Below are 25,406 nucleotides of genomic sequence, written 5' to 3'. Positions count from 1 at the left end.
GACTGTGAAAAGACACAAAATGTATTGTTCTTCCTTCACATGCCATTATTATTGTTTCTTATAGTGAGGACAGAATTTTTGTGAGCTCTCCACCCCACTCTCACATGGTTCCCTTGGAGGCTATCAGCACTTGATTGTATCCTAGGTTGTTGACTGAGGCTGTGGTGATGATTTTATACTTTACCTCTTTACATAACTACCTGAACTATACAGAGATTACCCTGGTCTCTGTATTATGATGGTTTAAGAACTAACCAGACTCGGTCTAGAATGTACAAAAAAAGTAAATTAGAAACTAGATGCCTGTGCAGATTTCTTCCTCAGCACTAACTCCAGGCTTCTCTCTGGGTCACTCATTCTGAGGAGAAATGCACTCACTATGTAAAAAGAGGGGTTTAAAGGAAAGAAAACTGACAAAAGAACAAGAAAGCAAAGCAGTTTAGAACTTAAAAAGGGGGGAGCAGTGTTTTCAAAACAGCAAGTGTTCCATTCTTATTGTGGAAGGGATGTAGTGTCTAAGCAGGAAGCCTACATGGGCAGAAGCACAATCTAATTGGGGTTCTCCTGACGACTAAAACCAAAGTCCCATAGATCCAACATCAACAGAGCCAAGCTGTCTCTGTCTGTTAGATATGCTTTATGTCATTAAAGCACCAAGAGTTTGCAGTTCTTAGTCCTGCCTGCAAAAGAGAATGTGCCATGTTGAAGAGAGGGTGTTTTTAGAGCTCTGAGTTTCAAACACAAATCTCTCTCTCTCTCTCTCTCTCTCTCTCTCTCTCTCTCCAAATACTCAAAACAAGAATGCAGTGAAGCAAGTGAACAATGTAGCCATTTAAAAGACAGATGGCAAGTTCATAATTTTAGCTGAAGGGGGTTGCCCTGTGGTCAGGTGTGAAAAAGTATTGTCATCATGAGCCATTTCTGAAAGACGGGTGCACAAATAAAAATGCAGTTGACAAAAACCTGACATCTTCCTTCATTCCTATGTCTAATGAGTAATCAGATCAATCTGTTATTGGAAAGAAAAAGGAAGGCTGTCAGGCAAAGAGGGAGAGATGGCAGGCAGCTCATTGGAATTCATAGAATAACCTTTAAGTCTGAGAACTAACTTAAACTCCATGCAGGAAATCAGAGCAGTAATAGGTGCTTGTTGTCACTGTTGCCCCTTGTTCATGCTGGATCTGGAGTTTTACCTGCTCTGAGACTAGGGTTTGCTCTCATCAAGTTGCTGTACCACCTTCCAGGTGGCTGCTGCTCAGAAAAGGATGCTTGATTCATCACCACATTTGTTTGGTTACAAATGGAGACAGAGCCCTCAGGATAAGTGGTGAGATTTATCATTCCGTTTAGCCTCCAGATTGCTGCCTCCCACCTGGAATCAGAAAGTCTCAGGGCTGGAATCAGGGAACCAATAACTTCCCAATCCAACTTGCCATAAGGTGACAGGAAGTGACATGCCTCTGCCTCAAACTTTCCAGAGACTGAGAGCTCATTATTCCACACAGCAGAACATTTAACTTCTCTCTTTTTAAAAATTGAAATGTATTTGACATATAACATTGTGTAAATTTAAGGTATACAACAAGTTCATTAAATATATTTATATTGTATATTAGTGCCACTGTAGCATGTAATCAGCTCTGAAATTTATCTGGGCCATCCTTTCCTGAGAGTAGTGTGTTTAGTGGTTAAGCCCTTGGGCTTTGCAGGCAGACTACCTGTCTTCAGTCCTGATGCTGCTAGTTCAACATCCGTTCTGTGACTGTATCAAGTTTACTAGATTTCTTGGGCTCTGAGGTATTTCATCTATAAAAATTAGATTAATAGTACAATGCCTATGGTCTACTCATTGCTGAATTAACACTAGCCGTGATTTGTTACTACATTATTATTTGTGGCTTCCTCCCATTGTTTCTAGTTCTAACCTGGCAACCACACAAAACAAATATAATTTGTCCTTTTCATGACAGCCCTTTCAGAGGGTAGTTGTGACTATAGCTATCATCTCTCCCCACCCTATATTACCCACTCCAAGTTTTCTCTTATCCAAATACAACACCTCAGCTCTTTCAGCCTTTCCTCAAGTCCATCTTATTCTTGTTTTCCCTAAGTATTCTTGAAGACTACCATTTTTCATTATGCTTTTAAAACAAAGTCTCCCAATCTGAGCATGATACTGGTAGGAGGAAGGACCAAACCGGAGCAGATGGCAGGAGACTCTCACCTGCCTCAATCAAGATTCTTTACTCCCACTAATGCCCTAGCTGAAGTGAATTTTGGGGGCATTTACTGTTGACTCATGCTCAGCTTGCAATGAGTTAAGACATCTTTGATCCATCACTAATTGTTTCTCTTCAGGACAACTGCCCAATGAAGTGGCAAACCAAACCTTGTATAGAGAACAAAAGTTTCCAAACTGCACTTGGGCCAAAATAAATATTTTGAGGCCCAAGAAGGTATTACTAAGGTTGCAGAAGGCTGTGAGAGTTTGTGTATCAAGTGCCTTGAGGTTCAAGTCAACAAGCATCTATTGAGCTGCTACACATAGCACTAGAGGCAAAGGTAGAAGTGATGTAAAGATGAAAATGAAAGATACTTCAGCCCTCAAAGATATTACAGCTAGGTAGAGAGATTGATAATACATGGAGAATAATATAACCAAACATAGCAAATATTACAACAAAGTGGCAAATATTACAACAAAGTGCTATGAGAATTCAGAAATGGGACAGATGAGTTTCAGTTTGAAGCATCTGGAAAGGCTTTGTGAATAAAAAGACTTTTAAGCATGGACCATTAATAAAAGTCAGGCTGTTGACAAGAGTTATTTCTGCCCATTACACCCCCAAACATTAGGAAATCCAATTGGCCTTCCAGGGCATTGTAGTCAGGATCATCTTACATCCCACTTTTATCTTCCAAGGAGATATTTCAGAGTATGGGGATGAGAAATGGCCAATCTTGCTGGTAGATACCTTCAGCACTCCTATGCCACTTGCAGGGCAAAATAAAGGCTGGCAGTGGAAAATTAGGACACCAAATTTATGGTCTCCACACAGTGCAATTGTGCAAAAGAGTGTGTATTTGTTACTTATTGTGTGTAACAAATTACCCCCAAATTTTAGCAGCCTAAAAGAGCAAACACACAGTTTCTGAGGATAAGGAATTCAGGAGAAGCTTAGCTGGGTAGCTGTGGCCTAGGAACTTTTACAGTTGGTCAATCTGTCAGCCAGGTCTAGATAATCTGTGCACGTGGCTGTGGACTAGAAGCTTTAGTTTCTCACATGTAGGCCTCTGCACAAGGCTGTCAGGGTGTCCTGAAGACATAATACTTGGCTTCCTTTGAAGTGAGTGATGACAAAGAGAGAGAGAGAGAGAGAGAGAGAGAGAGAGAGAGAGAGAGAGGAAACAATGTCTTTTATAACCTAATTTTGGAAGTGACATGCCATCATTTATGCCATATACTATTGGTACAATGTGGAAGGAGACTATACAAGGATGTGACTGCCAGGGTGTGGTGATCATTGAAAGTAATTTCAGAGCCTGGCTACCATTGCAGACCTGATCTCTCAAGTTCTAGGAGGGACAGCAGCCCAGGGGAAACACTGGTTGACATAAAATCTTGATACAGGTCTTCTTGCCATCACTGCCTTTGGCAGGGAGGCTAGAAACATGAATGAGTTCAAAGTCAGTGATGACCCTCTGATTCCTTAGGAGTATTTACGGTGAGAAGAATAGACCTGATTCTGGGCATTGATGACAGCTATTGAAAGAAGCTGAAAAAGACTGACCTTCTTCTCTTGTCATAGGATTCCTCATTTTTGTGTTCCACTGTGTGATGAAGGAGAGTGTGCGGGAGCAGTGGCAGATTCACCTCTGTTGCAGGCGGTTGCAATTGGATAACTCTTCTGGTAAGATGCCAGTTAGGGTCCATTTTTAAATTTTATAGGTTTTATAAAACGAATCAGATTAACTTGTCTCCTTACTTGAGTTCATGAAGCATTAGCATAAAAATGGAGGCTGTCTCCATGTCATGAAAATAATTTGTACTTCTGTGCTGAGATTAATGAAGTCAGGTTAAAGATGTGATTTGGGCCATATTTTAACTAATTGAAGCTTCTCTTTTGGCCCAGATTCCTTGGATTGCTTTTCCTTGCTGTCACCTGAGTCTTGATTCAATTAAAAGAACATTGATTGAGTGTCTACTGTGTTCCAGGCACTGTGTCACAGGGGCTTTCTGTCCCATAGCCAACACTGGGTTGAGTGAATGTGGGAAGCAAAGAGTGCAGGTGGAGAACTTGTCAACATCCCTAAGATGCCTGGCTAGTGGGCTGCCTTGATGTACCGATGGCCCTTCCTGCACAGTAGGAGATGTAGTGGACTCTGATGAAGCCTCTGGGAATATCTCCAGTCCAGGCAAACTGATTTTCTATGTATAAAAAGGCTTTTCCATCCAATTCAGGCAGCTTCTGTCAATCTCAATGCGAAGCTCCTTTAGGAAAAGCAGTGCTTGAACTCAAAGATTCTACTCCTTTATGCTGGGCATGTCAGTCACCTGCTAGTCATTGTGCCAGGCACTTGGAAAAGCAAGTATCCTGGGTAGATGAATTGGCTCTGCCTGTACCACATATTACAATTCAAACTTGCTTTTTATAATTTCATGGAAAATCTGACTACTTCAGGTACTCAGAACAAACACTCTGTACATTGGATTTAGATTACTTAAACACGATTTTGAGGTAAATTTAGCCATCTAAAATATAGAATTGGATGAGTTTTACGTTTTTAAGTTTTTTATTGTCATTTCAGATGGGAGCAGCAGATATGAACTAAATGTTGGGTATAAACAGGAAAGATTGAAGAAAACCTTCGAGCACAAATTGTTGATAACATCCCTCAAGCCAACTACAACTAGTTCTACTTTCAAAAATGTAGGCTCTGCACAAGGCACTCCTTCAGAAATAAGCTTCCCAAGTGGTAAGAGAAAAGGCTGTGTTGCTTATACTTATATTTCAGAGATGTTGAATTAATATGAGGCCACAAATGTGGTCTTGAGATATACTTCTTCCTCAAAACTAAAAGTACAGGTGCACGTATATACATGAGCTGGCTGAGAAAGTGTATATAGAAGCACTTTGTATGTACAAATCTGGTGGGTGATTAAACTATAATGGCAGAGAGAATGGACTGAAGGTAAAAAAAAAAGCTATGGGTAATTTAAACAGATTCTTATAGATTACTAAAAACAGAAAAAAATGTAGATGTTGTCTAGTGCAATCCTCTCAGTTTACAGATGAGGAACTTTAAGCAGGAAAAGAAAACTGTCTTATGGACAGTCACTCAGCCTATCAACAGAGAGAACTGGTACCAGGACTTGGGTGTCCTGGATCTCAGGCTAGTGCTCGCCACATTCTACCAAGAATACCCACTGAGCTGTACAACACTCTTAGATGCTCACCTTCTTCCACAGGAAAGTCAAATTTCTATGTACAGAGACAGATGTTGAGGTGGAGATGGGTTTTGGAAGGGAAAATATAGGGAAACAGTCTAAAGGCAAAGTGAGCAAGAACCTAAGAACTCAAGTTGATGTTGTGATGACTTTATGTTCTGTGCTTTCAGCTGGATGATGGTGCAGTGCCCTCTGGTTGCTTTCTTAAAGACCAAAGTATACTCCAATCACAGAACAATCACAGAACACCATTCATGGTCTGGCTGTAATCGTTCTCCCACCTTCTCAGTGCTGGCTGTAGAACTGCTTTTTCTACCTATATTTTTCATTATGTTGGTTCCATACAACAGTTTTATTTCCAATGGCTGTAGCCAATCTGGAATCAGTATGGTGGGTTGTTTAAGCATCAAACTAGGAGTCAGAAAGCTTTGGCTCAAGTCCCAGCTCTGTCACTAACTTTGTGTCCTTGGGCATATTACTTTCAGAGCTGCAGTCTCTCTACATTCAATACAAGACTGTGTGAGGAAGCACTATTTTCCATTTTAACTAATTGGTCTAGTGTACAGAGTCTCAGTCTCCATTTCTGTATGGAAATGTTGGTGCCTATAAAAAACTTTTTCCTTGACCAAAAGCATCCATCAAACTCTGGCCAGCTAGCTTGTAGATATGCTATGATGCTCATATGGAGGCACTGGAGAGTTATGGCATATAGAAGGCAGGGGTTATGGAAGCTCTTTCGTAGATAATAGTTGGAGCTGACTGGGTAAAATCATTTTTGCAAAGGGTTTGGCTAGTATTGGCTCCCCTGCTGTCCCTGAGGGATATTGTTTCATTAGCAAATATACAAATCAACTGTACACATTTTTCTTATGGGGAGCACTAGCATATCCCATATCCAGGATTTTAATGTTGTACCAAGCAATAGATTCAGAGAACTAAGGCACCCGAAGAAGTAACTCAGCCAGTGCGGCAGGTAGTCCAGTCTCTTTGGCTCAGGTTCTAAAACTGCAATCTGGATGCTACCATCAGACTGTGGCAGCCAGAAACTTGATTCCATTAGCACAGAGTGAAAACTTGTGCCTTCTGTACCAGTAGACACTCTCAGGCTGAGGAATAAACCTTCAGAGAAAGAATATTAAATTCATGGGAGGGTATATGTATGTGTGTTATCATTTTATGTTGACTCTTCTGAAGGCCTCCGAGGTTTGTCTGTGCATATCCTCCCCTAGGTTAAGGTTACTGTGAATAACACAGCTTGTTATTCACAATGCATGAAGAACATATGCAGTTGTAATTGCCTAAGCAGTGTTGTCAAGATGAATTAATTCACCCTGGATTTATATTAAACTATCCAAGGAAAGCACCACAACTTTCACTTCCTTTCTAATTCCTATATTTATTTCTACATTAGAAAAAAATTTCTTATACTTTTACTATATGCAAAGTCCCCAATGCCACGAGGACTTTGTTCAAATTTTTAACAAAAAAATGTTATTTTTTTTTTGTTTGTTAATACAGATAACTATGATGAAGATTCCTACTGTTGCTCTCCCTTGAGTTGTGATGTTGTGCCTCATTGTGTGAGAAGAATATTACCTGTGGAAATCAAAATGAATTCCGTTCATAAACAAAGATTCCTTCAATAAATCCAAGCAGAAATACATTACTCTCCCTACCCCCATATTGGAGAAAATGTTGAATTTGTGAAGCCATCTGCTCCAACTTCATATTCTAAATATTATTTTGGAAGGAGCAGAATGAGATAGCATTTAGTGAATATTAAAAGTCAGAATAATTATCCTATTTATTGTTATAGTGGTTTCTTTCTTTTTTAGGTAATATTTGAGTTTATAGTTATGATATACTAAGGGAGAAATGTCTATTTAGCATTAGAGATTTTATTTCAAAAACTCTGAGTGTCCACATGCTCTTGAAAGAAAAAAAAATCCAGATCAGGGTTCTTACTGCTTGAGAATCAAACAATTTCAGGTAGCCAAAGGTTCTGAATACCCAGTTGACATGACACCACAGAGGAAGTAGATAGGAAGAACCACAAGGTTGTACCTTTTGGGGAAAACAAACAAACAAACAAACAAACAAACAAACAAAATCTCACTACCCTGTTGGTCTGTCATGACAAAGCACCTGAAATCTCCATTATTCAAGTCACTCTTTTGATTGAACACCCCTGTTAAAATGGAAACATGTTCTATGAAAAGGGTAGCTCATCAATTCACAGACACCCATGAATTCTCTAGTGGGGATAAATTTCTCGGTCAAGGCAGCTCGTGAGGCAACAGCAAGCAGGGTTATGAGGAATGTAACAGGACAGGAACTGTCTGAAGCTGGAGTTTCTCTCTAAGGAGGAAAGGACAGGTCAAGGTAAGCAGAAAAGTAAGGGGATGGAGACCAGAAGAGTCACCCAAAGGCAACAGAGTGAGCATTGAAGATAAATTGTGCCTGTTTTACACTAGCATGATAGCTGGCCTTCTTAATCCCATTTCAAATATTGCCACCAAGGCTTCCCAGCCAGGCAGGCTGCTTGTATTTGTGTTCTGGAAGGATATACAAGCGACTGGTATCAGTCATTGCCTTCAGGAAGGGTAACAGGGTATCCGGAGGCAGGAAAGGAAGGGAGATTTACTTTTAATCCTATACCTTTTTATATCTTTCAAATCTTATACTGAGAGAATACGTTACCTCTTCAAGCAATAAATAAATGTATACATACATAAATATAAAGACCATTGGACCCTTCAAATGAGAAAGAAAGATAAACACTTGGGCTTCAGTATCATACATCTAATCCCCCATTACCTTTGTGAGTATGTATGGTGCAGTGAGCTGTGGGGACAACAGAGATGGGTTGGGTTCAAATCCTAGCTCTTGACAAAAATGTGACAGATTCCTAGATGTGAGACTTGGGGAAATTAATAATAATAGTATACTCATCCTTGAGCTAAAGTAAGGCTTAAATAAAATTATGTCTATAAATTATCTAGCATAGTGAAACACAATACTTTTTTTATTGTTTAAAGTATTACAAATAGTAATACATATGTCTCCTTTTTCCCCCCATTGACTTTCCCCGCCTCCCCTACCCCGCCCCCGAGCACATGCCCTCACCCCCCTCCCAGTGTCTTGTGTCCATTGGTTATGCTTATATGCATGCATACAAGTCCTTCGGTTGATCTCTTAAACCTCCCCCAACCCGCCCCAGGTTTCCCACTATAATTTGACAGTCTGTTTGATGATTCTCTGCCTCTGTATCTATCTTTTTGTTCATCAGGTTACAATGTTCTTTATTATCCATAAATGAGTGAGATCATGTGGTATTTTTCTTTCACTGCTTGGCTTATTTCACTTCCCCAGTTCCATCCATGCTGTTGCAAATGGTAAGAATTCCTTCTTTTTATGGCAGCATAGTATTCCATTGTGTAGATGTACCATAGTTTTCTAATCTACTCATCTGCTGATGGGCATTTAGGCTGTTTCCAAATCTTAGCTATTGTAAATTGTGCTGCTATGAACATAGGGGTGCATATATCCTTTCTGATTGCTGTTTCTGTTTTCTTTGGATGTATTCCTAGAAGTGGTATTACTGGGTTAAATGGCAGTTCCATTTTTAAATTTTTAAGGAAATGCCATACTGTTTTCCACAATGTCTGCACAAGTCTGCATTCCCACCAGCAGTGAAGAAGGGTTCCTTTTTCTCCACATCCTCTCCAGCACTTGTCATTTGTTGATTTGTTGATGATAGCCATTCTGACAGGTGTGAGGTGGTACCTCATTTTTGTTTTGATTTGTATCTCTCGGATGATTAGTGACTTTGAGCATATTTTCATGTGTCTCTTGGATTTCTGAATGTCCTCTTTCAAGAAGTGTCTATTTAGGTCCTTAGCCCATTTTTTGATTGGGTTGTTTATCTTCCTTTTGTTAAGTTGTATGAGTTCCCTGTAAATTTTGAAGATTAAATGCTTATTGGAGATAACATTGGCAAAAATGTTCTCCCATGCAGTGGGCTTTCTTGTTGTTTTGTTGATGGATTCTCTTGCTGTGCAGAAGCTTTCTATTTTGATGTAGTCCCATTTGTTTATTTTCTCCTTAGTCTCTCTTGCCTTAGGATCTGTGTCTGTAAAGATATTGCTACAACGTATGTCTGCAATTTTGCTGCCTATGGAGTGTTGTAGGATTTTTATGGTTTCCCATCTTATGTACAAGTCCTTTAGCCATTCTGAGTTTGTTTTTGTGTATGATGTAAGTTGGTGATCTAGTTTCATTTTTTTTTTGCTGTATCTGACCAAATTTCCCAGCACCATATATTAAAGAGGCTGTTTTGACTCCATTGTATGCTCTTGCCTCCTTTGTAAAAAAATTAATTCAGTATAATGGCTTGGGTCAATTTCTAGGTCCTTTATTCTGTTCCATTGGTCTATATGTCTGTTCTTGTGCCAGTACCAGGCAGTTTTGAGTACCGTGGCTTGGTAATATAGTTTGATGTCTGGTATTTTGATCCCTCCAACTTTGTTCTTCTTTTCAGGATAGCTGTGGCTATTCAGGATCTTTTTTTATTCCCGATGAATTTTGGAGAGTTTATTCTAGATCTTGGAAATGTGCCATTGGTATTTTAATAGGTATTGCATTGAATCTATAGATTATTTTAGGTAGTATGGACATTTTAATGATGTTCTTTCTACCAATCCATGAACGTGGTATGTTCTTCCATTTGTTTATGTCTTTCTCTATCTCTTTTTTCAATGTCCTGTAGTTTTCCAAGTACAGGTGTTTTATGTCCTTGGTTAAGTTTATTCCTAGGTATCTTAATTTTTTTTTTTTTGGTGTAATGGTAAATAGGATTGTTTTTTTCATTTCTCTTTCTGTGAGTTCATTATTGGTGTATAAAAAGGCCATAGATTTCTGGGTGTTAATTTTGTATCCTGCTACATTGCTAAATTCATTTATTAGGTCTAGTAGTTTTTTGATGGAGTCTTCGGGGTTTTCTATGTATAGTATCATGTCATCTGCGAATAAGGACAGTTTTACTTCTTCTTTTCAAATTTAGATGCCTTTTATTTCTTCTTCTTGTCTGATCGCTATGGCTAGTACTTCTAGTACTATGTTGAACAGGAATAGTGAAAGTGGGCATCCTTGTATTATTCCTGTTCTTAGGGGAAATGAGTTTAGTTTTTGCCCATTGAGTATGATGTTCGATAAAGTTTTGTCATATATGGCTTTTATTATGTTGAGCTATGATCCTTCTATTCCCACTTTGTTGAGAGTTTTTATCAAAAAAAGGGTGTTGAATTTTTTCAAATGCTTTTTCTGCATCAATTGATATGATTATGTGATTTTTGTCTCTCAGTTTATTTATGTGATGTATCACATTTATTGATTTGTGGATATTGTACCATCCTTGCATCCCCGGAATAAATCCCACTTGGTCATGGTGTATGATCTTTCTAATGTAATTCTGAATCTGATTTGCTAGAATTTTGTTGAGGATTTTAGCATCTATGTTCATCAAGGATATTGGCCTGTGGTTCTATTTCTTTGTGGTGTCTTTATCTGGTTTTGGGATTAGGGTAATGCTGGCTTCATAGAAAGAGCTTGGGAGTGTGCCTTCCTCTTAAATTTTTTGGAATAGTCTGAGGAGGATAGGTTTTAGTTCTTCTTTGAATGCTTGGTAGAACTCCCCTGTAAAGCCATCCGGACCAGAACTTTTGTTTGCTGGAATATTTTTGATTGCTGTTTCAATTTCTTTGGTCGTTATCAGCCTATTCAGGTTTTTTTATTTTTCTTGGTTGAGTTTTGGGAGCTTGTATTTTTCTAGGAATATGTCCATTTCATCTAGGTTGTCCATTTTGTTGGAATAGAGTTGTTCATAGTATTTTTTTCATAATCGTTTGTATATCTGTGGGATTGGTTGTTACTTCACCTCTTTCATTTCTGATTTTGTTTATTTGGGTCCTCTCTATTTGCTTCTTGGTGAGCCTGGCTAGAGGCTCATCAATCTTGTTTATCCTTTCAAAGAACCAGCTCTTGGTTTTGTTGATCTTTTTTTGTTTATTTGTTGTTGTTTTTTTTGGTCTCTATTTCATTTTATCTCCACTCTGATCTTTATTATTTCTTTCTTTCTGCTTACACTGGGCTTTTCTTGTTGCTGTCTTTCTAACTCTTTGAGTTGTAGGGTTAGGTAATTTATTACCATTGTTTCTTGTGAAACACAATACTTTTATTTATTTTTTAAAATATATATTTATTGATTTTAGAAAGGAAGGAAGAAGGAGAGATAGAATCATCAATGATGAAAGAGTCATTGATCGGCTGTCTCCTGAACATCCTACACTGGGGATCGAGCACTGCAACCCAGGCATGTGCCTTGACCGGGATCTCCTGGTTCATAGGTTGATGCTCAACCACTGATCCACGCCAGCTGGGCTGAAACACAATATTTTTGCTCCTTTCTCTTTCCAACCCCACCCACCTCTCATCCCTTCATGGCCTCACCCAACATGTCTGCCCTATGAAGGGAACCATATTGAATCCTTTAAATAAGATTTGCCACTGACTACTAAATAGCCTGGGACACTAGTACCTGTCATTGGTATAAAGTTCTTACATTCTTCTTTGTCCTCTCTGCCATCCCATAAACATAAAAATGTATGTAACTCGTAGGCCCCTGGTTATCTGCCTCAGAGTCAATCCCCTTGCCTATGAAATTTTGCTCTGATGAAATCCCACTACTTTGTTTCCCATAGGGCTCTGTGTAATTTTTTTGTAGGGGAAGATATATACCTCTGCATGTGCTTTGATTTGGGAGATCATTTTTGGTTGTGAAAATGCCCTTGATTGTATTTATTTTCAAAGATTAATAAGACTCTGATTGTTCTGCTGCTGCTGGATTGATGACCATACAGCCTGTCTCTAATGACCTGACATGCTGTCAAGAATAGAAATGCAATTTTATAGAAAAGTTCATGATTCCTGTCATGACTCCTCCTGATAATTAGTAAAACATGGGTTTATCACAAGTTAGGTGACAGTTTGAAATTGTAGGGAAAACACTGATGAAACATCTTTCAGGCATCCTTTGGTTTGCTCTTCCTAGACCCACAAAATGGCTGACACTTGTGTGAAGACAGACCCAACTGACTATGGAAAAGAGACCCTAGAACCTTCGGGCTGCTTTCAATCAACAATCAACTCCCAAGCATTCATTGAGCCCTGACATGAAGAGAAAGATTCAGAAATATCATACTTATGCTATTACTTCCAGCAACTTATTGTTTACCTTGGGAGACCAGATATACACATTGGAATAGTGAATGATTAAAACAAGGATTTGGTGGAAGAGAAGTGCTTCACCAGCAGTACATGTTGCAGTATTTAGTCAGGACTGAGGGTAGGGTATTCCAGGTTTTTTGGGGACAGCTTGGGTAAGGCAGGAGTCCATTTCTCAATGCCACAAGCAAATCCTCATTACTAAATCAATAAAATTACGAAGCCCCTTGGAGCTTTCAGGGTACTGGCTTTAACTATTTATTCTCTGCTGTACTCAGGTATCCTGTGGGCAAGCTGGAAACACTGACTAGTACTAAACTCTCTCTGGAACAAGTTTAAGGAAGCTCCTGCCCAAGACCCTAATCCTTACTATTTTTTCAGAAGTCCCAAAGATGACAGTGATCATCTGTGATGGCCTACCTTCCCTGGACCCAGAGATATGGGAAGGCTGTAGAGTAAAAGAGTAAAAGGAGATAAGGCTTATAACCTCAATAGCTCAGGCCTATGGTTAATGGGTATGTTTCTGATCCCGACTTTAAAGAATTTAGGTAACATAAGGAGTTTGGAGCAATGGAGGAAGGACCTAGTTATAACTCTATTGATTAGGCAAAACAAATAAAATGGATTAAATTCATACTGATAATGTCTAGCACATTATCAGCATGTCATAAACATTTGTTGTGTGCATGAATGAATAAATGAATAGTCTAAAGTACATGAGTTATATGAAAGCAATGGCTGGCTTTTCTTAATCTAGAGTTTCTTATATTAGTGCTGAGTAAACCTGTTTCTCACTAATATTTAAGCTTCATGAGGACAAGAACCTTATCTGTCTTGTTGACGGCTATATTGTCAGTGCCAAGCACAATATTTCAGTCAAGGTTGCCAGAACAGAAACCAAATGTCTTTGAACTGACAATATTATTAGTTCTGATTACCTAAAGAAAAGGAAAATGGTTGAAAGGGTTTTGAGAACTCAAGAAATTTATAGGAAAGTTAAAGAACAGGGCTTAAAAATAGATACAGGTCTACAAATCAGAAACCACAGGGGTAGTCTCCTAGCAGGGAATCTTTTTAATTTTATTGGGATGACATTAGTCAACATGAACATATTGGTTTCATGTGTGGATTACTAAGTTACAAAATCTGTATATAGCACCATGTGCCCACCACCCAAAGTCAAATCTTCTCCTGTCACCTCATACTAGGACTCCTTTCTTCCCCCACCCCCCTCCCTCTGGCAACCACCACACTGCTGTTTGTGTTCATAAGTTTCAGTTTTATATCCCACATATGAGTGAAATCATATGGTTCTTAGCTTTTTCTGTCTGACTTATTCCACTTAGCATAATGTTCTCAAGGTTCATCCATGTTGTTGTAAATTACACTATTTCATCCTTTCTTATGGCTGAGCAGTATTCCATTGTGTATATGTACCACATCTTCTTTATCCAGTCCTCTATCACAGGACACTTTGGTTGTTTCCATGTCTTGGCCACCGTGACTAATGCTGCAATGAACATAGGGGTGCATATATCTTTGTGTATAAATGATTTTGAGTTTTTGGGTATATACCCAGGAGTGGAGTTGCTGGGTCGTATGGTAGCTCTATTCTTAATTTTTTGAGGAATCGTCAGACTGTTTTCCATAGTGGTTGTACCAGTCTACATTCCTACCAGTAGTGAATGAGGGTTCCATTTTTTCTACAACATCTCCAACACTTGTTATTGCTAGTCTTGTTGAATCTTCTTGTGAGGGCACTACTACTAGGAAGAATAAACTATAATTTCTTGTATCCTCATGTTACCAGGTTAAGATTCAGAGTCTTATGAAACTGCTTCTGATAGGCTGAGCTTAAATTGCGTGCTTCACTGAGCAGTGAGAAGAGGGATGTGGCAGAAGAAAGCCACATCTTCAAGGAGCTCTTTGGTTTTGATAGTGGTAAGACAGGAGCTTGGATTTATCATCCCACCAATGCTATCAACACTGGAAAAGAAATAATCCTGAAAAAAAGAAATTATGGTGATGTTAGGAATGGATGAATACGTGGGGAAAACCCACATATGCCCACTACATACAATATAGAACTGAATCTATTTTGATTGAATGAATGGCTAATTTATTAACATACATGTTCAATAAGGGTAAAATAATGCTTAGAAGAGGAGGTCTCTCCCCAACCCCACATGCTGTCTCAGTTATGTATTCACTTATTATTAAAGGCTAAGGTATAACAGGATGTTTTGAGAGAGCTGAAGAGCTCAAGATAAGAATTATAGAGAATTATTAGAAATGTGATTTTTAGTGATCATGGGTTCATCAGTTGACCTCACTCTAAGGAAAATCAATATATGAAATGAGCTTAATTGTCTATGGTGTTGTCACATCTCTCCAAAGGAGTTCATAACTGATTACATACTTTTATGAAGGTGCTTCACCATACAGCTTTATAAGAGTTCCCCCAAATATCTGAAAATGTATTTTGATCCCTGTTTCTAGAACCCTTCAGCTCTGATTAGGGAGAGCACAATTGTCTAAGAAGAAAACTAGGGAAATCCCCTTTGAGAATAGGAAAAGATGGCGACCAGCAGGAAGGTAGGGAGAGAGAGAGTGTGAGTGAGGAACCCATAGAGGAGAGTGTAGACGTGTGTGGTGTGTGTGTGTGTATGAGCTAGGGTCAGTTAGATTCTGCAGGTCCTCCAAGGAGCTGCCTAACCAGGCAGTCCTAGACGGCGGAGCCCCTCGCACAAAGCGGATACTTCTCGGCGGCTGGTAAGGACGCGGAGACCACGCCATCTTGAGAAACAGAGCTGCCTGAGACTAGGATCCAGGCTTCAGACACAAACCAGGACCCTGCAGCCACTGGGGACAGAGAACTGCTATCACAGCTTCAGACCAACAGACAACAAGAATCCAGACTTCCCGGCAGATTTCCGTGAGTCAAAGAGCCTATCCCCCTCCCCGCAGGCGCGCGGATAGCGCAATAGTAACTGATAGACCCGCCCCTCGCCCAAGCTGCAGAGCACAAGCAGGGACACGCTCCCCCTTAGGGAATTTGGTGTGCGGGACAGAAGCAGCTCCCCTTCGGGGAATGTGGAGGAATTTGGCTTGCGGGTCACAGCTCCCCTTCGGGGAATCTTAGAGCGCGCACAGAGGGGCTCCCCTTTTGGGAATTTGGCGCACAGGACGGACTCCGCCCCCCTTCGGGGAATCTGGGAGAGTGCACGGAGGCAGTTCACCTTCAGGAATTTGAGAGTGTGGGAAGCCCTAGCCGGTTTGGCTCAGCAGAGAGAGCACACACAGGATGCAGCTCCACTTCAGGGAATTTGGCATGCCGGACACAGCTGGCTGGGATCCCTGACTCACAGCGCATTCACACTAAGAGCCAGTGACCAAAATTGTTGGTCCGTGCACACACAGGGACCCTGATTCTCAACAAGAAACCGCACAAGGCAACAGAGACTCTGACACTCGATTCTTGATGCAGACATAGGGAAACTCTGACTCCTGGCACATGCTAAGGATCTCATTTTCGGCACATACCAACAGTGTGGTGCAGACAGGGCCCCTGATTCTAAGTGTGCACACGAGACCACACGGAACACTGGGGACACTGACCCTGGGCAAGTCTGGTTCCCACCAACCAAAGGCAGCCACACGTCCTAGTGTCAGAGCACTTCAGTGAAACTAGGGTGGAGCGAAGTCCCCACAGCACATGGCCCAGGTCCATGCAAACGGAAGCTTGAGCTTTCTGGTGATAGCCAGAATGGGGAAATGAAATAACACACAGAGGAAATAAAATGTGGAGTCGCCAAGAAAGGAAATTAGTGAAACTGAAGCTTGCAACATGACTGAAAAGGAGTTCAGAGTAATGGTCGTGGAATTTATACATCGGATGGATGAGAAATTCAACAACTTATGCAAGAATCAGGAAGAAATGAAAAGTGATATAGCTACAATCAAAAACACCATGGAAAGTTTCAACAGTAGACTACAAGAAGCAGAGGACCGAATTAGTGAGTTAGAAGATCAGGTACAGAAACACGCTCAATCTGAACAGCAATTGGAGAAAAAAATTAAAAAGCAGGAGGAAAGCCTAAGGGAGCTTCGGGACAACATAAAACGAAGTAACATGCGCATAATAGGGCTGCCAGAAGGACAAGAAGAGCAGCAGGGGTTAGAAAATCTATTTGAAGAAATAATGACAGAAAACTTCCCGGATATGGGAAAGATAAAAGTTATGCAAGTACAGAGAGTCCCAAGCAGGATCAACCCCAAAAGACCCACACCAAGACATGTCATAATTTCAATGGCAAATATAAATGATAAAGAGAGAATCTTAAAGGCGGTAAGAGAGAGACAGAGAGTTACCTACAAAGGAACACCCATCAGATTGTCAAATGATTACTCAACAGAAACACAACAAGCTAGAAGAGAATGGAAGGAGGTATACAAAGTGTTGCAAAGCAAAGGACTGAATCCAAGAATACTATATCCAGCAAGGCTATCAATCAAAATTGAAGGGGAAATCAGGTCCTTCGAAGACAAAAAAAGGCTCAGGGAGTTTATCACCACCAAACCAGCAATGCAAGAAATGCTAAAGGGAATACTATAAAAAGAAGAAATAAACAGGTAAGAAGGGATACAGACACAAAAATGGATATGACTACAAACAAATATCTTTCAGTAATAACTTTAAATGTAAATGGAATAAATGCTCCAATCAAAAGACATCGAGTGGCTGAATGGATAAAAAAAAAACAAACATGACCCATATATATGCTGTCTACATGAGACCCACCTCAGAACAAGAGACACAGACAGATTGAAAGTGAAGGGATGGAAAAATATCTTTCAGGCATATGGAAATGAAAAAAAAGCTGTGGTAGCAATACTTATATCTGACAAAATAGACCTCATAGTAAATGCCATAACAAGAGATAAGAAAGGCCACTTCATAATACTAAAGGGAGAAATCCAACAAGAAGAAATAATTCTGGTAAACATATACGCACCCAATATAGGAGCACCCAAATACATAAAAAAAAACTCCTGGAGGATATCAAGGGAGAGATTAATAGCAATACAATCATAGTGGGAGACTTTAATACCCCACTATCACCATTGGACAAATCCTCTAAACAAAAAATCAGCAAAGAAACATCAATCCTACATGACTCACTAGACCAGATGGAATTAATTCACATCTTCAGAATATTTCACCCCAAAGCCACAGAATATACATTCTTCTCAAGTGCACATGGCTCATTTTCAAAGATAGACCATATGCTGGGTCACAGGCAAAGTCTCTTCAAATTCAAGAAGATAGAAATTATATCAAGCATCTTCTCAGATCACAGTGGCATAAAACTGGAAATCAACTACAATAAATACAATCCAAAGAAATCAAACACATGGAGACTAAACAGCATGCTATTAAACAAGGACTGGGTCACCAGAGAGATCAAGGAAGAAATAAAAAACATCATGGCAACAAATGACAATGAAAACACAACAATCCAAAATCTATGGGACACAGCAAAAGCAGTCTTGAGAGGGAAGTTCATAGCTCTACAAGCCTATTGCAAAAAACAAGAAACAATGGTAATAAATTACCTAACCCTACAACTCAAAGAGCTAGAAAAAGAGCAGCAAGAAAAGCCCAGTGTAACCAGAAGGAAGGAAATAAGAAAGATCAGAGCGGAGATAAACGACATAGAGACCAAAGAAACAATACAAAAGATCAACAAAACCAAGAGTTGGTTCTTTGAAAGGATAAACAAGATTGATGAACCTCTAGCCAGGCTCACCAAGAAGCAAAGAGAGAGGACCCAAATAAACAAAATCAGAAATGAAAGAGGTGAAATAACAACAGACCCTGCTGAGATATAAAGGATTGTTGCAAAATACTACGAACAACTCTATTCCAACAAACTGGACAACCTGGAGGAAATGGACATATTTCTAGACAAATACAACCTTCCAAAACTCAATCAGGAAGAATCTAAACAGCTCAATAGGCCAGTAACTATGGTAGAAATTGAAGCAGTCATCAAAAAGCTTCCGGCAAACAAAAGCCCGGGGCCTGATGGCTTCACAGGAGAGTTTTACCAAACATTCAAGGAAGAACTAAAGCCTATCCTCCTCAGACTATTCCAAAAAATTCAAGAGGAAGGAACACGTCCAAGCTCCTTCTATGAAGCCAGCATCACCCTAATTCCAAAACCAGATAAAGATAACACAATGAAAGAGAATTACAGACCAATATCCCTCATGAACATAGATGCCAAAATCCTCAACAAAATTCTAGCAAATCGGCTCCAGCAGTACATCAGAAAGATCATACACCATGACCAAGTAGGATTTATCCCAGGAATGCAAGGATGGTACAATATCCACAAATCAATAAACGTGATACATCACATAAACAAATTGAGAGACAAAAATCACATAATCATATCAATAGATGCAGAAAAAGCATTTGACAAAATCCAACACCCTTTCTTGATAAAAACTCTCAACAAGGTGGGAATAGAAGGCTCATACCTCAACATAATAAAAGCTATATATGATAAACCCACAGCAAACATCATACTCAATGGACAAAAACTAAAAACATTTCCCCTAAGAACAGGAACAAGACAGGGATGCCCACTCTCACCACTCCTGTTTGACATAGTACTGGAAGTATTAGCCATTGCAATTAGACAAGAAGAAGAAATAAAAGGCATCCAGATTGGAAAAGAACAAGTAAAGCTGTCTTTATTTGCAGATGACATGATATTGTACATAAAAAGTCCGAAAGACTCCGTCAAAAAAATAATAGACTTAATAAATGAATTCGGCAATGTAGCAGGATACAAAATTAACACCAAGAAATCTATGGCCTTTCTATAAACCAATAGTGAATTTACAGACAGAGAGACTAAAAAGGCAATCCCATTTACCATCGCACCAAAAAAATTAAGATACCTAGGAATACTTAACTGAGGAGGTAAAAGACCTATACACGGAAAACTACAGGACACTGAAAAAAGAGATAAAGGAAGACGTAAACAGATGGAAGAACATACCATGTTCATGGATTGGTAGAATCAACATCATTAAAATGTCCATACTACCCAAAGCAATCTATAGATTCAATGCACTCCCCATTAAAATACCAACGGCATATTTCACAGACCTTGAAAGAACTCTCCGAAAATTCATCTGGAATAAAAAAAAGACCCCGAATAGCCACAGCAATCCTGAGAAAGAAGAATAAAGTAGGAGGGATCTCAATACCAGATTTCAAGCTGTATTACAAAGCCACTATTCTCAAAACAGCCTGGTACTGGCACAAGAACAGACATATAGATCAATGGAACAGAATAGAGAATCCAGATATTGACCCAAACTACTATGCTCAATTAATATTTGACAAAGGAGGCATGAACATACAATGGAATAAAGACAGTCTCTTCAATAAATGGTGTTGGGAAAATTAGACAGATACATGCAAAAAAATGAAGGTAGATCACCAACTTACGCCATACACAAAAGTAAACTCAAAATGGATAAAGGACTTAAACATAAGACGGGAAACCATAAAAATACTAGAGGAATCCACAGGCAGCAAAATCTCAGACATATGCCAAAAGAACTTCTTCACCGATACTGCCCCTAGGGCAATGGAAGCTAAAGAGAAAATAAACAAATGGGACTACATCAAAATAAAAGGCTTTCTTACAGCAAAAGAAACTATCAACAAAACAACAAGAAAGCCCACTGCATGGGAGAACATATTTGCAAATGGTATCACTGATAAAGGTTTAATCTCCAACATCTACAGGCAGCTTATACAACTTAATAAAAGGAAGATAAATGATCCAATAAAAAAATGGGCAACGGACCTAAATAGAATCTTTTCAAAAGAAGACAGAAGGAAGGCCAAGAGACACATGAAAACATGCTCAACGTCACTAATTATCCGAGAGATGCAAATCAAAATGACAATGCGGTACCATCTCACACCTGTCAGAATGGCTATCATCAACAAATCAACAAACGACAAGTGTTGGCGAGGGTGCGGAGAAAAAGGAACCCTCGTGCACTGCTGGTGGGAATTCAGACTGGTGCAGCCACTGTGGAGAACAGTATGGAGTTTCCTCAAAAAACTGAAAATGGAACTCCCATTTGACCCAGTAATCCCACTCCTAGGAATATATCCTATGAAACTGGGAACACCAATAAGAAAGGATATATGCACCCCTATGTTCATAGCAGCACAATTTACAATAGCTAAGATCTGGAAACAGCCTAGGTGCCCATCAGCAGATGACTGGATCAGAAAACTATGGTACATCTACACAATGGAATATTATGCTGCCATAAAAAAAAGAATTCTTACCATTTGCAGCAACCTGGATGGAATTGGAGAACATTATCCTGAGTGAATTAAGCCAGTCAATGAAATAAAAATACCACATGATCTCACTCATTTATGGATAATAAAGAACATTATAAACTTGAACAAAAAATAGATACAGAGGCAGTAAAGCATCAAACAGTCTGTCAAATTTCAGCAGGAAGGTTAGGGAGAGGTGGGGAAGATAAGCGGTCAACCAAAGGACTTGTATGCATGTATATAAACATAACCAATGGATGCAAAACTCTGGGGGGTGAGGGCATATATGGGAGTGGGGTCGGGGGGGGGCAATGGTAAGATATGTACACATATAATACCTTAATTTAAAAAATTGAAAAAAAAGAAAACTAGAAAGAATTCTGCTTATATTCTCCCTTTTAATATGCTAAAAGCATGATGATATTCACAAGTGAGATCCATGGAAAAGGGGGAAGTATATGACATTCAAGGTCCTGCGTTGGAGGACTCTGGTGTGACTATTTAAAAAAATTCAAAAGGAATTAATAGTAAGTGGTAACTTCAAATATTGAAAGAAAGGTCATCTTAATGTATAAAAAACTACAGAGGTTTCCTTAACATATGTACTTTTATGCAAATGATTATGTAAATTAAACAGAAAGTTGGGACTGACAAATTTCCAAGTTTCCAAGCTTTACTTAGGTTAACCTAGTATTCAACATAAGAACAAATCTGAGGATTTTTATTTATAACCCATGTCACTTAGATGTGAGAGGAGGCAAGACTGAAGATTATACTACATTAATAGGGTGAAGACACGCAAATCAGGGGACATGCTAGATAGATAAATAGCTAGCTAAATAGATAAATAAATTGTTACTTTCAAAATGTTAGCCAGCTCATCCATCATGCTGGTTGAGGGCAGTGATGGTACTAGAAATGGAAATGAATCTGAGTGGCAGTGAATTTTTATTAAGGCTTAGTTCATGTAAGAAAGATTTTTTTAAAAATCCTGAGCCCTAGCTGGTTTGGCTCAGTGGATAGAGTGTTGGCCTGCAGACTGAAAGGTCCCGGCTTCCATTCCGATCAAGGGCACATGCCTGGGTTGCAGGCGTGATCCCCAGTAGGGGGTGTGCAGGAAGCAGCCTATCGGTGATTCTCTCTCATCATTGATGTTTCTGTCTCTCTCTCCCTCTTCCTTCCTCTCTGAAATCAATACAAATATATATATATATATATATATATATATATATATATATATATATATATATTTTATTGATTTTTTACAGAGAGGAAGAGAGAGGGATAGAGAGTTAGAAACATCAATCAGCTGCCTCCTGCACACCCCCCACTGGGGATGTGCCCGCAACCAAGGTACATGCCCTTGACCGGAATCGAACCTGGGACCCTTGAGTCCGCAGGCCGACGCTCTATCCACTGAGCCAAACCAGTTTCAGCTAAATATATATTTTTTAAAAATCCTCAGTCTACAAATTCCCAGAGGAATAACAAACTTTAGAGACAGTTAAAGGCATAGAATAAAGACCTAGTGTCACAGGCTCCATAAATCTTCAGACACTAGCCCCTTCAAGGGTTGAGACATAAGGGTGTACTTTATAGTGGAGCAAACTTCACCAGCCAGCATCATCTGGATCTTTTAGTGGACCTCAGAAATCAGGCTATGAAGGCTGAGAGTGAGCTAGGTTAGATTCTAGCTGTCTTCCACCCAGAAAATATTCTTCCTAGTATCCCTCCCCCTCCTTTATTAATCTCAAATGATAGTGTAATTTACATTCTCTTCTGCACCTTGACTTTTTAATTTTTTTTGTTGTTTTATACTTAGCAATATGTCAGGACATAAAGAACTTCTTTTTCTAAAAGGTCTCACTGTATTCTATTGTTTGGCTGTACCATAACTTTAAATAGTCTTCAAACTTTTGCTATCCTATATAATAAAAGGGTAATATGCAAATTGATCCTAAAAACAGAACGACAGGAACGACCAGTCACTATGATGCACACTGACCACCAGGGGGAAGACCCTCAATGCAGAAGCTGCCCCTGGTGGTCAGTGCACTCCCTCAGAGGGATCTCCACTTAGCCACAAGCTGGGCTGATGGCTGCGAGCACAGCAGCAGTGGTAGGAGCATCTCCCACCTCCTCGGCAGTACTAAGGATGCCTGACTGTGGCTTAGGCTCACTCACCCGGGGAGCGGGCCTAAGCTGGCAGGTGGACATTCCCCGAGGGATCCCAGACTGCAAGAGGACACAGGCCCAGCTGAGGGACCCCCTAGAGTACACAAACTTTTGTGCACCAGGCCCCTAGTTTTAAATAAATGCTGCAATAAATAGTCTTGTATAGGTTTAAAAAAAGAAATCAGATTGTGGGCTTGAGGTTAGGGGAATATTTCCCAGTATTGGGGCTCATGGCTGTGCAGGTAGTGAGTGGTAGAAGAGGCTCCCTCTCTGCCTTCTTTCCATCTGAGTCCAGAAATGTGGGTAACTAAAGGTTTCAGGAAGATTTAACATTCTGTTAATTTGTTACCTAACCAAATATAGCATGCTGATTATTACAGGTGCTTCCTCTGTGCCCAGTCCTATGGCATATAGAATACAGCAATGAATAAGCTATAGTTCCACCCATAACAAACTGGGACTGTCCTTTGGGTAATAAAATTTCCATGCCTATAATGATTTGTCCATGGTAACCTACGTTAATCTCCAAATTGTGTGGTATAGACTTTTAGGCATAATTAACAGTAGCCACTTAATTATGAATCTAATTACACAAATACTTACTGAGTATCCAGTATGTTTGAGGTACTGAAAAGACAGACATAGTTCCTACAATTGTCTGAGGAGACAGAAAGTTAAATTGGCAATAATAATATAATGTGTGACACTTTCATGCATTATTATTGGTGGTTCTAATTTGCATAACTGGTAGGAAGACAAACAGGTATAGCCACTTTGGAAAACTGTTTTGTAGTGTCTAATAAAAAATTAAGCATACTCTATTACCCAGCAATTCCACTCCTAGGTACTATACTAGTATGCCTTAGAAAAATGCAAACATGTGTCCGCAAAGCATTTGTAACAAATGTTCATAGCCACTATATTCATAACAGCCAAAAAAGTGGAAACAACCCAAATACTCATCAACAGGTGAATGGATAATTGTGGGATGCTCATACAATGGAACACTGTATAACAGTAAAAAAAGATGAACTATGATGCACACAACAACATGGATAAATATAAAAAATATATTGAGTCAAAGAAGCCATACACAAAATAATATATAGTGTATGGTTTCATTTATATGAACTGGCAAAAATAATTGATGATTATAGAAGTCAGAATAATGGTTATCTCTGGGGGTGGGGTATATACTGAGAAGGAAGAGGAAACCTTATGGGGTGCTGGAAATGGTATATACTTTGATCTAGATAGTGATTACACAAGTATATACACATATAAAAGTTCTTCCTGAAACCCTGGAATAGTGAAAACTGGAAATAAATTCTACCAGTATCATAACAGTTAAATAAATGTGGGCTATGCATAAGGGGTAATATGAAGTCAATAAAAACAATAAGTTATATCAACATTATTAATAGCATAAAGATATCCACAATATATTTTATGCTAAAAAGCAAGTTGCAGAACAGTACATATAGTATAATAAAATATGTGTAAAAACAAAACTTTTTATGTGTATGCATATCCATAAATATGCACCCAAAGAAGTCTATAAGGATCCGCACCTCCTTGTTAATAGTGGTTTACCTCTGATTAGATAGGGCTTTCACTAGAGGCCCAGTGCATGAAATTCGTGCACTCGGGGGGGGGGGGGGGGCGGGGGAGGGTCCCTCAGCTCAGCCTGTGCCCTCTCACAGTCCAGGAGCCCTTAGGGAATGTCTGACTGATGGCTTAGGCCTGCTCCCACCACCACCGCTATGCTTGTCAGCCATGAGCCCAGCTTCTGGCTGAGCAGCACCCCGCCTATGGGAGTGCACTGACCACCAGGGGGCAGCTCCTGCATTGAGCGTCTGCCCCTGGTGGTCAGTGCATGTCATAGTGACTGGTCATTCTGCCGTTTGGTCGATTTGCATCTTAGCCTTTTATTATTTAGGATACTTATGTATTGTTTTAATTTATATAATAAGCATCAATACCTTTGTAATTTAAAATATTAATAATGATAAAAACATACACAGTGTTACAAGTTTCCCTGACTTGGAAAATCAAATGGCTGATGATGACATTCACTCACAGAGAGTAACAGTGGAGGTGATCAGAGGGAGATTG

The 25,406-nt window shown here is 39.5% G+C and overlaps 1 protein-coding gene across 1 annotated transcript in view; it reads left to right on the top strand.

Annotated features, from left to right (window-relative positions):
* LOC307095401 (adhesion G-protein coupled receptor G4-like) overlaps window positions 1–25,406 on the top strand; it is a gene marked incomplete at both ends in the record, with an annotated part of 116,952 nt that overhangs the window by 84,221 nt on the left and 7,325 nt on the right. The window contains 2 exons of the mRNA XM_079764607.1: window positions 3,810–3,911; window positions 4,810–4,977. Coding sequence (XP_079620733.1) covers window positions 3,810–3,911; window positions 4,810–4,977 — 270 coding nt within the window. The remainder of the gene's footprint in view (window positions 1–3,809; window positions 3,912–4,809; window positions 4,978–25,406) is intronic.

The sequence above is a fragment of the Cnephaeus nilssonii genome, assembly GCF_951640355.1.
Source record: "Cnephaeus nilssonii genome assembly, chromosome: X".
Taxonomy (NCBI): domain Eukaryota; kingdom Metazoa; phylum Chordata; class Mammalia; order Chiroptera; family Vespertilionidae; genus Cnephaeus; species Cnephaeus nilssonii.
The sequence above is the reverse complement of the archived record's forward strand: the minus strand, read 5'-3'. Positions and strand labels throughout refer to the sequence as shown.